Genomic DNA, 14,763 nt, shown 5'->3' on the forward strand with positions numbered 1-14,763 from the left:
ATATTCGTTAATGTATAGAAAAAGTGATTATTTTAATTCTTCATATATACCGCCTAATCAAAATAGTCCTTAATGTATAGAAAAGTAATCCTTGTAATCCATATATACCACATAATTAAATTAGTCCTTATTATATGAAAACATGATTTTTTTAGTCCTAAATCTTGAAAGTAATTGTGCAAGTGAAAAGAACTTGCTAAGTTCAATTAGTAACTCATGTGAGTTGGGTAAAAACATATAAAAAAATAAGAGTGAAATCTCTTGGCCATAGACAAATCTTATATGATGAGAAAAAAGATTATTTTTTTCTATCTTTAATGATAACTCTTGCGCCAATATTTAATATATCGTTTTGCCTTTAAAACCATAACCTAACTATGAGTCTTGCTGCAAGAACAAAACTATGTTATAAGAAAAGCGAGTCTATTATGGCTTAAATTTGAATTAATTAAACTTTAATATAGATATCAGATATATGACATAAAAAAAATTAAATACAATTCGTTTATTATATTTTCAAGATGTATACGTATTTTCATTTATTTTTTCTTGTCAACGCCTCTGTGTATATATACAGCAGTTGGGTGTCTTCAACAATTGTTCCTTTTTATCTTCAACCTTCTTTCACTGGACGCCCCTCATAATTTTCAGACAAAAGTTTTGTATTTTTTTTCTCATTAATTATTGATTTGAAGCAAAATCAACAATCAATCTCGTAAGGACAAACGCTAGGCCAACTCCAATTTCATCTTGGATTGTAATTTCGTGCACCCTTTAATTTCCCAGATTGTTTGTATTTAGGGGAATTTTTTTTCTTGACCTAATTTAATCGTATATAATATGCCCTTGTGATTATATGCAGATCTACATGTATCTAACTTCTTTGTAATGATCATGCACCTATAAAGTTACAATCTTTTTGATCTAATCGTATTTTGAGGACTATGATATTCTTTAATTGTAATATTGGAAGTTATTAAATTATTCATAGCAATTAACAGTAATATTATCTGGTGGGGTTTTGATTTCCCTTTGGACTGCGTTTCTATTGGGCTTAAATCTTTTACAATATCATCTTTTGTTTGCAAAATTAATGGATCAACGTAAATATGCTGTACTTGATTTGCTGCAAATTTTGATTTTTGGGGGAATTATTAACATGGTATGTTTTATTTGTCATTTTGGGGGTTTTAGATGGTGGTTTATGGTTTTCTTTCATGAAAACTCGGTTCACATTTCGATGGACTTGATGTTTGTCAATAATCTGGTGACATCAAACTAAATGTTATCTTGCAACTGTGCATAATGTTTGTTTTTTGTTGGAGAGTGTTGTCCCGGCTAAGATTTCATAAATCTGGGTGAAAATGATTCATCCTATAATTATCTTTTCTGCATATTTTTCAATAGAAAGTGAGAAATCATCTATCTAATTCACTAAGTTGCCTCCCTTTTTCCTAATTTCTACTTCTCAATCATCGTTAATGTGAGTCCTGTCAAACATTTCTTTCTTGCTTTGTATTGTACAAGAACATCATGCACATTACTATCATCTTTTCATACTTAACTGCAGGTTTTAGGACTCATGGCTGATTGTGGCTAAGATATAGACTAGTACTGCATTGTATTCAACACTTATTGCTCCAGATTTCTAGGACTGTTCACCAATGAAAATTAATACAGCTCGTGAAGGTTTATCATTAATTGCACTCTAGAGTGGCACAAGGATCCTGTAGTATTTCATTCAGTAGTACTTACAACGTTGCAAGAATCAGAGGAACCAGTAGAAGAGACTTGGTATATTTCTTGGTGAGTATGCTTACCAGAAGTCGTAGATATGGGTGTTTTTTGGTTTATTTTGTCTCTAGATGTGTCATGTTAATTCTTTAATCTTACTTGGTTATTTCTGGATGTCAATTTGGAGATAACAATCTCTGGTGTATCTATCCCTTCATTTGAGAGCATACATTGATGTATTCCTATATTTGTTGGGATCTGATCCCAATGCAAAATTTGTAAATTTCCTGAGTCTTTTTGCTTGAGGTTACTGTTTTGTGGGAAAGGGATGATAACTTAATCATGTACAAAGCCAAAATGTGATCTATTTCCTAAACAAGAAAAGAAAATAAAGAGATGGGAAAGAACTATGTTGCTCGAACACTCCAAAAATGTTGCTACACCCGTGTCCGATCCTCCAAAAATGCACTAACGTTAGAGGATCCGACACACACCGATTGGCATTTTCAAAGAGTTCGTGCAACACGGGAAAAATATGTTCTGTAGAATTGGAGGAGAAATAGACTGAATACATCTGATAAACTGGACAATTATGCACTACATATATCTTTTGGCATGGATGAGAGAGTTTTCCATGTTGGCTAGTGTCCTGCAGACACCGTAGAGTGAAGTAGCTTTTCTTTTAAACCTTAAAATACACACTGGTATAACACTTGAGTTTCATGGATTGGTGGATGATCCTATATTCTAACTCATTTGAAATACTGTGGAAGTACTACTTTTGTTTCTGTTGGAGGTTCAAAGATTTTAAAGGAATTGGTTATTGGTTATGTTTATCATATCGTGACTTCCATTTCTTAACTTCAGTTTAGACAATTGTACTGCCAAAGATGCTAAATTCTCATAATAAAGAACAGTGCTGACTCTGGCAAAAGAGACTTTGAAATATCGGTGAATGTAGAACTTGTTGGAGCTGCAAATCTATTAGACACCTGGTGCTAGACACTATAGATCATATATATTCCAGAACTTGGTTTTGTTATCTAGATGTAGTTGTTAGAAACAGTATCAAAGTTAACGAGTGCTTACAGGTTTGGAATTCTAAATGTATCAGAGGAGAGGTGTGTTTGGTATGATGGAAAATGTTTTCCTAGCAAATATTTTCTTGAAAAACAAGTGGATTTCTGACTTAGTCTAGTGCTTGGTAAGTAAGCAAACAAGTATTATCTCAAGAGCATTTATATGTAATCTAGCAAACCAATATGAGGGTGGGACGGTGTGGGGAGTGGGGGTTTTGGGGCGGCGGAGGGTGGGATGGTCAAGGGGTAGGGATCGGAGGTGTTGGGTGGGTGGGCCGGTTGGGAGAAGACAATTAACTTGGAATGCCACTTATGCAATTTGTTTTCCATACATCCATTAGGGAAGTCATTTTCGTCATTTTTAAGGAACTTATTTTTCTAGAGAAAATATTTCTTAACATTTTGACCGTCAAAACATGAAAAAATTGAAAACTATTTTCCAAAAAATGTTTTCCTCCATACCAAACACACTCAAAAGAGCCTCCTTGTTGTTGGGTAGTTAGTTTGGGATCATGAATCTTCCTTGAGTTCTTAACATCAAATTGGGAAGAGAATATGCCCTGCTGTTTCTTTTTCCTTTTGATGTGTGTTGTATTGGTGAGTGTGTAATATATATATTGCCTGGTTTATTGGTATGGAAGAGAATGTCTGTGAATAGACGGGTTGTGGTATGTTTACATTACATGGCTTCATCAACTGAGCGTCTCCTTGTAGTTCAGGATGCTTTTCTCTTAGCCTCAAACTCACATAAAGATTCTTTCTTTAGGACCTCCTTTCACCTTTCTTTAGCTATAGTTAAACAGATTTCATCAGTGTTTTTGGTTTCTTCTGGCTATGCTATCCACCTTAACAAAGGCTCCTAGTCAAAGTATAATAGCATGGAGGGTGTAAGGGTGGAGGTCAACTCAGAAAAGGAGAATATCTCCTCCCTAAAAGACGCTACACCTAGAAGCCCCTTTATTAGGAAGGGAAGTGCGTAAGAACCTTAGATAGTGCAGTTCATCCTTCCAGAACCCCGGAAGAATTATATTGTAAATGTAGAGTGGGAAGGCTGCAGCTCTATAGTACTGGGTGTTTGTTTCGTATCGAAGAACATTGCTTGTGATCGATAGGTTCATTTGTTTGGACAATCTCGTCCGATATATTTTTATAACTTGAGGAGTCGTGGTATTTAAACAGTTTTCTTGCTGTTTGTCATACTACAAAATTTACTGTTTCCGTATTGCTAGCTGTTGCATTAATCTGTTGGTTCCATTGTTTTCTAGTAACACTTTATAGTGTACGTAGATGGCTAGTAGGAAACGAAGCATGTCAAATGATGTAGATATGCATGTCCTGTACAAGGAATTGGAGGGAGCTTCATGTCCTATATGCATGGATCATCCACACAATGCTGTTCTTCTCCTTTGTAGCTCTCATGATAACGGATGCCGGTCATACATTTGTGATACAAGTTATAGGCATTCAAATTGTCTGGATCGTTTCAAAAAACTCAGAGCCGAAAATATGGACAATCCTCCCATTATGACACAGGGAAACCTGGATATTGCTGTTGAGACACCCGATGAACACTTGGAGCTGAGAAATTTAAGTGATCGTGCTGTTGTTCATGGATATCATGATATACCTGCCAATGAAGTTGTAGCAACTGGTGCATTTCCTGGAGGATCAGAAGAATATGGAAATAGTAACCGAGATAATCGTGTGGAGATGCTGGAAGGTACTCTACAAACTTCAGGTGCTGTTACTGTATGGGGAAGTAGTCATGAAACAGCAAATGCGGACAACTCATCTGTCTCAAAATTGAAATTGAAGTGTCCTATGTGTCGTGGAGATGTATTAGGCTGGAAGGTAGTGGAAGAAGCCAGAAAGTATCTGAATTTGAAGCATAGAAGTTGCTCTCGTGAATCATGTTCATTCCTTGGTAACTACAGAGAATTGCGCCGGCATGCTAGGAGAGATCACCCAACAGCACGCCCTGCTGATATTGACCCTTCAAGACAGCGAGCTTGGAGACGGCTTGAGAACCAGAGAGAGTACGATGACATTGTCAGTGCTGTTCGCTCTGCCATGCCTGGTGCAGTAGTGCTTGGAGATTATGTGATTGAGAACGGAGACAGGCTAGCTGGCGAAAGAGATCGAGGCTCAGGTGCAAACGGAAGGTGGTTGAGTACCTTCTTCTTGTTTCAGATGATTGGCTCAATGGATCCAATATCTGAGGCAAGAGGTGGCAGGTCAGCTTTGTCAAGGCATCGTCGGTCCACTGGACCTCTATCTAGGCGCCGCTATCCTTGGGGTGAAAACCTGCTTGGTCTACAAGATGATGACAATAATGAAGATGAGGATGAACCTGATCTTAACATTATGAGTGACATGAGTGGTGATATGTCTACAAATCCGAGAAGGCGCAGGCGCTTGATGCGATCTAGGTCAGATGAAGATCAGCAGTAAGACTGTAGTAGACCACTAGATTGTATTAATTGTCTGTACAGGAGGGGGCTGTTTACACTGAATCAATTGGATCTTTCTTGTGTTCCACTTTGTTACAGAAAGATACAGTTCAACTCTTAACAAAATTTATAGATTTGTATGTTGGCTTCTAGACGAGGTATAATAATTTGAGGGTGAAAACAGGTTGTCCCTGTGATTGTGGGTTGTAGCTTCAGAATATAAAGTGTCCATTTGGTCTTTGATTTCCCCAACTCTGAAACATTGTTCAGTTTTTATTCCATTCTATATTGTAATTTCATCAGTTTCCTATCCGTATAGTCAGTCGGTTCCTTTATGCTTTGATCGTCTTTGCCATGAAAGAGGAGATCATGGAAAGTACTGAGTGAAATAGCAAGTGCGCGTTATACTATTCTCATCTAGTCAAGCTAGCATCCAATATTTCAATTCATAAACTTGGCAACTCTTTTCCTCAACTATCGGATATTCAATAATAATGTTCATATAGTGCAAGTAAACTACCATTTAAGGTGATGCATGGCACTATGTTACTGACATGTATAATTTGTTTCAAAATATTACTTATTTTAGAAAAATAAATCACTTATTACGTTTTCTTAACTACCTTTATTGTTTCAATTAATGTATTGTCAATCAATTTAACCAATTAAAAGGATATACTGTTAGATGGAGTAGTAAATATTTATCATTGAAGTTATTTAATGTTTTTCTCGTGACCATCTTTTTTTCCCTTAAAAGGACTATTTATTTAATTAAGAGGAAATTCACAAATCACAGTTTTGGGGCCTAATAACTAAACTCAATAATACTTTTTATATTGGGATAATTACGCTATATGGCCATTCGGCAAAAGTAATTATCAAAAAAATGGTTATTCGTTGTATAGACATGTATAGTCAGTGTATATTTCATGTATAGTCAAGCTATATTCAGTTTTTGAGTGTATCATAATATATATTCAGTATATAACTCATTATAAGTAATCTATATTATATAGTCAATGTATATTTTCTATGACTTTTGACAAGCAATATTGTATAGTCATTGTGTATTTCCTATGATTTTGACTATTTTTTATGTAAATAAAACATGGCTATATTTGTTGTAAACTAATTAGTTTATTGTATATATTTAAAAATTGTCCTTTTTATATTTTCTAAACCTAGCGTCACTTTCTCTCCTTTTTCTCTTGCTCGCATCTCTGCTTCTCTCAGAGAAAAATTTGATACGTCTAATACATTATAATTTTTTTGATACAGTTTGTATTTATGATACATGTTACTTTACATATGTGTCTAAAGAGAAAAGCCACTAATAAATCTGATACAGTCTGATATATATATATATCACATTTTTATGATACAATTTTCAGGTTGCTTTACAGCTGTGTCTATGATACAATATTTGAATTTCTTAAGAACAACAAAGAAGAAGTAGAATTTTGAGAAACAAAGAATAGTCTAATACATCTAATACATCTAAGATTTTTTTTGATAGTCTTTATCTATGATACATGTTGCTTTACATGTGTATCTATGGTACAAAAATTGAATTTCTCAAAACAGGGACGGATCTATATTGGATCCAGGAGGTTCATCCAAACCCCCTTCGTAAAAAAATTACACTATATATATATAAGATCAATTTTTTGTATTATGAGTAAATATTTAATATTGAACTCCTTGAACATAAACCAAAGGACTTGCTCAGTGGTAAAAGGGGGTCCAAGATTTAGCATTATGTGTGCAAGTTTCCAGGTTTGAATCTAGTTAACCACACTTTTCCCCTCTAATTTTAGGCATGTTTGTAGGTTTTAGTTTTAGGCGTTTTTAATTAAAAATGAATAGAACAAATGATTTCATAACAAATTAATTTTTTTTAAAATTTAAAATCCTTAATTGAAAAGTCAACAAATTAAAAAAATCCTTTTTTCTAGGGATTGCAATATTTTATTTTCTCCCTAACTCGATATCTTCTCTTTCGACCTTTCGCCAGTTGCTGCTATTGACTGCTGCCCGTTGCTGTTGTTCGCTGCTACTGCCACTGTCCGCTGCTACTGCCACTGTCCGCTACCACTGCTCGCTGCCACTACTTGTTGGTGCCTTCATTCAGCCATTCATGACCACCTCTGTAAGTTCTTACTTCTTCTTCTTCTTCTTTTTTTTCTTCAGAATTCTATATACTCTTGCTTTCGTATTTGTTGATGTGCTCAACTTGGACATTCACTCTTCTTCGCATTTTTATTTTTCATATGAAAGTTTTAACTTTGTTCATTGATTCCATGATTATGGAAGTTATAATTTTTTTTTATTTGACTAATTGGTTGTTTCTATATATCTATTCATTAGGGTAACTGAATTTTATAATTTGACATTCAACTTTTATTTACTAGACATTCAATTTTTTATTCACTGCCAATAATTTTGTTTGGTCCTTATCGTGTGTTTAATTCTTCTAAGTACTAACTAAATTTTTACTTTATGATTCAGTCTCAATATTTAGTGAAGAAGTATTTTACCAAAGTTTCGAAATCAAGTTTTGCTTCTCATAGTCATAGTCAATCTAACCAAGAAGAAAATGCTAATCATTCAGAAGTATCATTGCATTTTTCTCAAGAATTTGATTTGAGTTATTTAATGTTTGATCCTGGTGAAAGTATCTCAATATTGAACTATCATCCAAATCATCATGATGTTATTAGAAGAGCATACCTTTTGAATGATCCTTGTTAATCTGGTCTAGCAGTGCATGAGTATCCTTAAACAAATATTTCTGGATCAATGCGTTGTTTGAATCATGAATGACTTGGTGATGTATATCATGATTGGTTGGAGTGTAGTGTTAGTAATGATGCAGTCTTTTGTTTGTATTGTTATTTACTTAAAGACCATAACATTCATTGAGGAGGAGGTGAAGTATTTTCAGGTATTGGATTTAAGAATTAGAATAAAAAGAGTAGTCTTGACAAACTTATTGGTGTATCGAATATCATACATAATCAGTCAAAAAAAAATATCAAAATTTATTACGACAACGGCAGTCTATTCAATTTGCATTTCAGAGGCAATCTAATCAATTTAGGTATGGATATTGGATCCGCTTAAGTATTTCAGTTGATGTAGTAAGACTTCTCGTAACTCGGGAATTTGTATTTTGAGGTCATGATGAATCTAAATCATCACTTAATAGGGGTAACTTTCTTGAAATTCTTTCTTGGTATGCAAAATAATGTGATAAAATTCGTGATTATGTACTAGAACGTGCTCCTCAAAATGATCAAATGACTTCTTCAATGATTCAAAAAGATATTCTGAGTGTATGTAAGATAAAGACCGTTAGGAATTAAATGGTGATTACTTTGCCTTACTTGTTGATGAATCTTTTGATGTGTCACACAAGGAGAAAATGGTTATTGTATTTCGATATATTGATAAAAAAGAATTTGCGATGGAGAGACTTATTGACATTGTTCATGTTCAAGATACTAGTGCTTCATAACATTCTTTGAGTCCATCAAGTGTTCGTAGACAATGTTATGATGGGGAAAGCAATATACATGGAGAGATCAATGGCCTTAAAATGTTGATTAGGCAAAAAAGTGAATTGACGCATTCTATCCATTGTTTTGCTCATCAACTTCAACTAACTCTTGTTGGGTTCTCTAAAAAGTGTGGTGGAGTGAAAAAACTTGTAGTATTGGTCTCAAATATTTTAAATGCATTCGGATCTTCTTTTAAGCGTATAGATGAATTATAAGATCTCAAAAATAAATAAATTAAAGAGGCATTAGATATGAATGAACTTACAATCGGTAGGAGCTTGACTTAGTAACTTGTTCTTTCAAGAACTTGTGACACTCGTTGAGGATCTCATTATAAATCCTTTAATAATTTTATTATTATGTTTGACTCTATTATTGATGTTCTTGAATAACGTTCTCTTGATATATGAAATATGAATGAAAGAGCTAAGGCCATCTCGAAGCTTGTTGAACATATGAGGTTGTGTCATGTTGCCTTTGATGAGATATGTCTTAGCAATAAAAAATGAGCTTAGTAAATGCTTACAAAAAAGTAGCAAGATATTGCATATCACGACCCAACTTCGTAGGTCGTGACTGGTGCCCGAATTGGGCACCCATACGTACCCTTAGCCCCATTTAGCGTGTTAGCAGAATAGACAAAAGTAGGAGTCAAAAAGGGATCGCTAGAGAGCGCATGAGAACAGATATAGCACAAGAGGGACGTTAAGACCATCATGGAACACAAAGCCCAAAACATATATACATAACCCACATCACAAGTCTACAGACCTCTACAGAACGATAGCCTAATCATATGATGGGACAGGTCTCCGTCGTACCCTTAACCAATATGTACAAATGTACAACAGAAAAGTTAGTACCAAAATAGGGCTCCGGACAAAGGAGTACTGCCAACCAATAGGGTGAATGTCTTAAGCGAGCAGATCAGCAAATCGAGCGTATGTATTTGTGGGCATGTAATGCAGGCCCCCCCAAAAATAGGGGGTCAGTATGGATAATGTACCGAGTATGTAAAGCATAGACTGTAATAAGTAAAGTAATTACTAGAATAGAAGGTGCAAAAATTAGCAAAATATCCAGAATACCAAAATATTTTTCATAACCACAGATAATGTATGCAGAAAACATATACTATATCTGGCCCCATTATGGGACTCGGTGAAAAAATCGTGGAGGCCACCCCGTCACTAGCTCCACAGCACATCATAACTCCAGAGTAGGGAATATCTCCGTAACAGATCATATCATATTAGATGATCATATCATATCATATTATATATGTACATGGCATATCATAACTCTACAAATCCCATGCACAGGTCGTACTTGCCCCCTCACATCGGGGCATGGAGAACAATGCAAAAAAGTACGCATGATAACAAATCCTGGCTCCTGACTCAGTGAAAGAAGCATTCAGGCATCTACGAGTGGAGTATTGAGAAACTAAATGCAATATAAAATACAAAACATTTCCAGAGACTCGATAGCGTAACTCTGATGCAAAGTCATATAAGAGAAATTGAGCGATAATCATAGTGCATGTCTTTCGGATGTCACGATGGTCTATGTCAAAATAGTCTTTCTGAAATCATTTCCATATTTCAAAATATATTATGGGGCTCAATGGATTAATTAAAAGAAGCTATCATTCAAAATCAAGACAAGAGTCATATCAAGTACCTTTTGAAAGTCACTATGGATTACATCAAAATAGAACTTTTGGAACTATATACTCGTATTAAAGCGTGATAAAATATCCTTTGTTAATAAAGAAATTAGCCATCCTAGTGGCTCTAGGAATAGGAACTTCCTTGGAATCATAAAAAATTCATATATTTGTTTCATAACGACCATGCCAAAAGAAAGAATAAGCTTTACATACTTATGCCAAAATATGCCAAAAGAAGGAAACGTTAGCTTTACATACCTCTTACGGATTACTTTTAACATGTTCGCCTCGTCGTCTCTTGAACCTATTTAACATGAAAGTAATTCTAAGGTTAGTGACCTTCAACTTTCCAGCTTGTAATTCTACCACAAATTACCCATAGGAACCAATCCCTTATCCATTTCCTTAGACTAGTTCATTACTAGTTCCGAAGTTAGCGAAAATCGAGCAGCATCTCTCCTATAACTTACCCTATCCAAACTTCCTTGGTTACCTCCAAACCTTAGAATCCAACCAAAAACAACAATCATCAGCATATATATAAGTAAACCACTTCAACATTACATAACACAAACTCCAAACAAATCGTTTAAAACTACGATACCAAAATAGGGTTTTTAATCTCTATTTCGTAAAATTTTTAACCACACGAACCGGGGTGTCATGTGGATGAAACCAGAATCATATACAGTCATTTTTAGTCATGTTACATCTCTACAATACTACAAAACAACGGCCAACACAACACCACAATAACAATGACTCTAGCCAAACTTTAACCCGTTAAAATCGCGTCAAACCAGCCCCTACATGACCTGCAACATTCTTTAGTCGTAACATGTATATTTTTATGTTTCCAATCCGTATTTAGTCCTTCATAATATGTCCAAACCCTTACCAAAATGTGGGAGAAGAGAGACAAGCCATACCTTTCTAGAACTCGCTAAATCTTGCCTCAGAAGTTCTCTTAACATGCTGAAAATTGACGGGCTGTTCGCGTCCCTTCTTCGCTGCCCCAAATAATAATTTTACGCTGTTAAAAACTTTCATGTATTTGTGGAATACCTTAAATAATTAATTCACATAACGAAAGTCGAAGACTTACCTCAAATTGGCCAAATCTGTGGCTGCCTTCTCTCCTTTCTCATGTTTTTTTTCTCTTCTTTGTTGTTGATTTTTGGATGAAAATGACTTAATAGTCATCAAAACATTTCTATATATGTGTCCTTAAGAGGGGACACATGGCATACCCTATGAGTGACATGTGGCAGCCCCTTAGGGTGCCACCTCATCCATGCGCTCACTCACATGATGGCACATGGCAGCGTGGGGTCCACCCCAAGAAGGTGAATCACCTACTTGGTCCAAGTAGGTGCATCACCTACTTAGTCCAAGTAGGTGCTACACCTCCTTCCACCTCTCCTGTGGGTTCATAATATCATCTCACTTCAAGAGCCTATGTATTTCTTGCTACTTAAGCTCGACGTGTACTCAAGTAACTTAGTATGTAAAATGTCCCAAGTAATATATTTCACAAGTAAGTCGAGTCCTACGACTCACTACTTGACCTCTACCTTCTTCCGGATTCTTATAACCCTATTTCCAATCTTCTCTATTATGGAGTATCTCCTTCCCCTTTCTTTAGGATTATTTGATAGCGTTATAGATTATCTGACTCATATGACGACTTCTAAGAAACTTAAGAGCCTTCCCAGAAACTTAAGAAGCTTAAGAAACATTCCAAGGTACAAAAGTACGGGGTGTAACATCCTTCCCCCCTTTAGAACATTCATCCTCGAATGTGAACCAAAACTTTCCTTCGAATATTATATGGACTATATGGAGAGTTTGTCTGTCCCATTTCCATAGCATATACTTTCATCGAGCAATCAATATCAGAGTTCCAAAGGTTAGGATTACTTGTAGATGTAGGGAATAGGTATGGATACTTGTGTTTCATTTCCTCTTTTATTTCCCAGGGGGTCACCCATCCTAGTACTACTTTTACCCAAGCATGCTTAACTTCGGAGTTCTGATGGGATCTGGTGCGTTAGTGCTGGTATGATCGCATCCATCCCTTAAAGTCTCCACCAATGGTTCCTCACATAGTCTCAGATACCGCAGCTTCTATTTGTTTATTGCTGGTTGTTCCTCACATAGTCTTAGATACCACAGCTTCTATCTGTTTATTGCTGGCCTCGAGATCCATCCATTCTTTATGGGATCTCTTTGAAGTTTAAGCGTTTCCATTTATATATGATAGCGTCAGTTGATTTCCTCTTATGCTTGTACTTCTCTTATCCATTTCCCCCCTTTTAGGGTGTACTCATGTCATCCTCTATTTATTTTCAACTATTCATGCGCAAATGATTCTATTCCAACATATTTAACATGCTGCACCATGTCCACACCCTCTGTTAGATCATCCATACTTTAAGTTGCCCCTATAAGAAACCCTAGTACCACCATAGGGTGCTTAGTATTCTTGATAGATAGTACATAATTTAGTCCAAGTACTGGTACTCAAGTCATACAACTTAATGTAGTAGTTTAGCCTAAGACACATTTCATTCATCCCAATCAGTACGTCACTAGTGCTTATAATCGTGTTCAATTCTCTATTCGGGGGCACTTATACTCTGATGTCATGTGTTTAACATTTTGTTATCACCCTTTTTTCCCCAAAGGATACCATTTGTTCCTTTGATAATTTCACAGTGCTTCAGTTGTTTTGCAATTTCTATTCCCTATCCTCGAGGGATCCCACTATTTTCCAAGGTGGAGGTACATATACACAATACCCCTTTCTGCTTCATGATCTTCCATCCTTATCGTTATTGTGGATACAATCTTTCAAGATATATTACAACCTTATATCTCATTCTCTTTCTATTTCCAAAAAGAAATTTGACAGAGTTTCCTCTATATTTCTTACTATCCCAAACCTGAACTCAGGAAATACCAATAATGCCTCACAGGACCAACAAATATTTATTCATATCACATCCACACAGGGCTTTCAATATCAATAACCGTATGAAAATAATGGACTTACCTCACGTGTCCAACTCAAACTGCATTTGTTACACTTTCCTGTCTACTTTCCTTTCACCTTTCAACCTTACATGTCAATCGTATTTCCATACCTCACCTGACATATCTCCTTCGTGCCTTTGCTTAACTATGTGCCCTATAACCTTCAATATCGTTAGTTACTTTCTTCTATCAATGTTGTTCTTCTGCTGAAATCACAAGTTAGTATAGGGAATTTCATTCCCTATGACTCGGCTTTATCGCACGATCTTAGATATAAAAGAAAGGTAACATCCTAAATGTCTTGCAACTTCCTGTTTATAGAAGTAGTGCACAACACACCGATAAACAAGACTCTACTAGACACCATCTGTAGACACTCCAAGGACGAACTGCTTTGATACCACTTTTGTCACGACCTAACTCCTTAGGCCGTGACTGATACCCGAGTTAGGCACCCATACGTACCCTTAGCCCCACATAGCGTGTTAGTAGAATAGACAAAAATAGGAGTCAAAAGGGGGTTGCAAGAGAGCGTATGAGAACATATATAGCATAAGAGGGATGTTAAGGCCATCACGAAACACAAAGCCCAAATCATATATACATAACCATATCACAAGTCTACAGACCTCTACAGAATGATATCCTAGTCATATGATAGAAAAGGGCTCTGTCGTACCCTTAACCAACATGTACAAATGTATAATAGAAAAGTTAGTACCAAAATAGGGCTCCAGACAAAGGAGTACTGCCAACCAACAGGGTGAATTTCCTAAGCGAGCGGATCAGCAAACCAAGCGTCTGTACCTATAGGCATGTAATGTAGCCCCCCCAGAAAGAGGGGGTCAGTATGGATAATGTACCGAGTATGTAAAGCATGGACTGTAATAAGTAAAGTAATTACTAGAACAGAAGGTGCAAAAATTAGCAAAATATCCAGAATACCAAAATGTTTTTCATAACCACAGATAATATATGAAGAAAACATATGCTATATATGGCCCCATTATGGGACTCGGTGAACAAATCGTGGCCGCCGCCCCGTCACTGGCTCCATAGCACATCATAACTCCAGAGTAGGAAATATCTTCATAACAGATCATATCATATCAGATGGTCATATCATATCATATGTGTACATGACACATCATAACTCTACAAATCCCATATATAGGTCATGCCTGCCCCCTCACGTTGGGGCATGGCGAACAATGCAAAGAAGTACACATGAT

General features: G+C 35.9%; 1 protein-coding gene and 1 pseudogene across 3 annotated transcripts; one reads left to right on the forward strand and one right to left on the reverse strand.

The window, feature by feature from the left end:
* Positions 1–577: 577 nt before the first annotated feature.
* On the forward strand, positions 578–5,546 carry LOC129882673 (uncharacterized). 3 transcript variants are annotated; one of them, XM_055957073.1, is made up of 3 exons: positions 579–757; positions 1,571–1,806; positions 4,101–5,546. In XM_055957073.1, exon 3 carries the CDS (start codon positions 4,101–4,103, stop codon positions 5,262–5,264), a length of 1,164 nt encoding a protein of 387 aa, XP_055813048.1. In that variant the 5' UTR covers positions 579–757; positions 1,571–1,806; the 3' UTR covers positions 5,265–5,546. The 3 variants fall into 3 exon arrangements, with proteins under 3 accessions (XP_055813049.1, XP_055813048.1, XP_055813050.1); XM_055957075.1 differs by having other exon boundaries at positions 579–715; XM_055957074.1 differs by having other exon boundaries at positions 578–1,806; positions 4,092–5,546.
* Positions 5,547–12,446: 6,900 nt separating this feature from the next.
* On the reverse strand, positions 12,447–12,568 carry LOC129883937 (5S ribosomal RNA; annotated as a pseudogene).
* Between the last annotated feature and the right edge of the window lie 2,195 nt (positions 12,569–14,763).

The sequence above is a fragment of the Solanum dulcamara genome, chromosome 3, assembly GCF_947179165.1.
Source record: "Solanum dulcamara chromosome 3, daSolDulc1.2, whole genome shotgun sequence".
Lineage (NCBI taxonomy): Eukaryota > Viridiplantae > Streptophyta > Magnoliopsida > Solanales > Solanaceae > Solanum > Solanum dulcamara.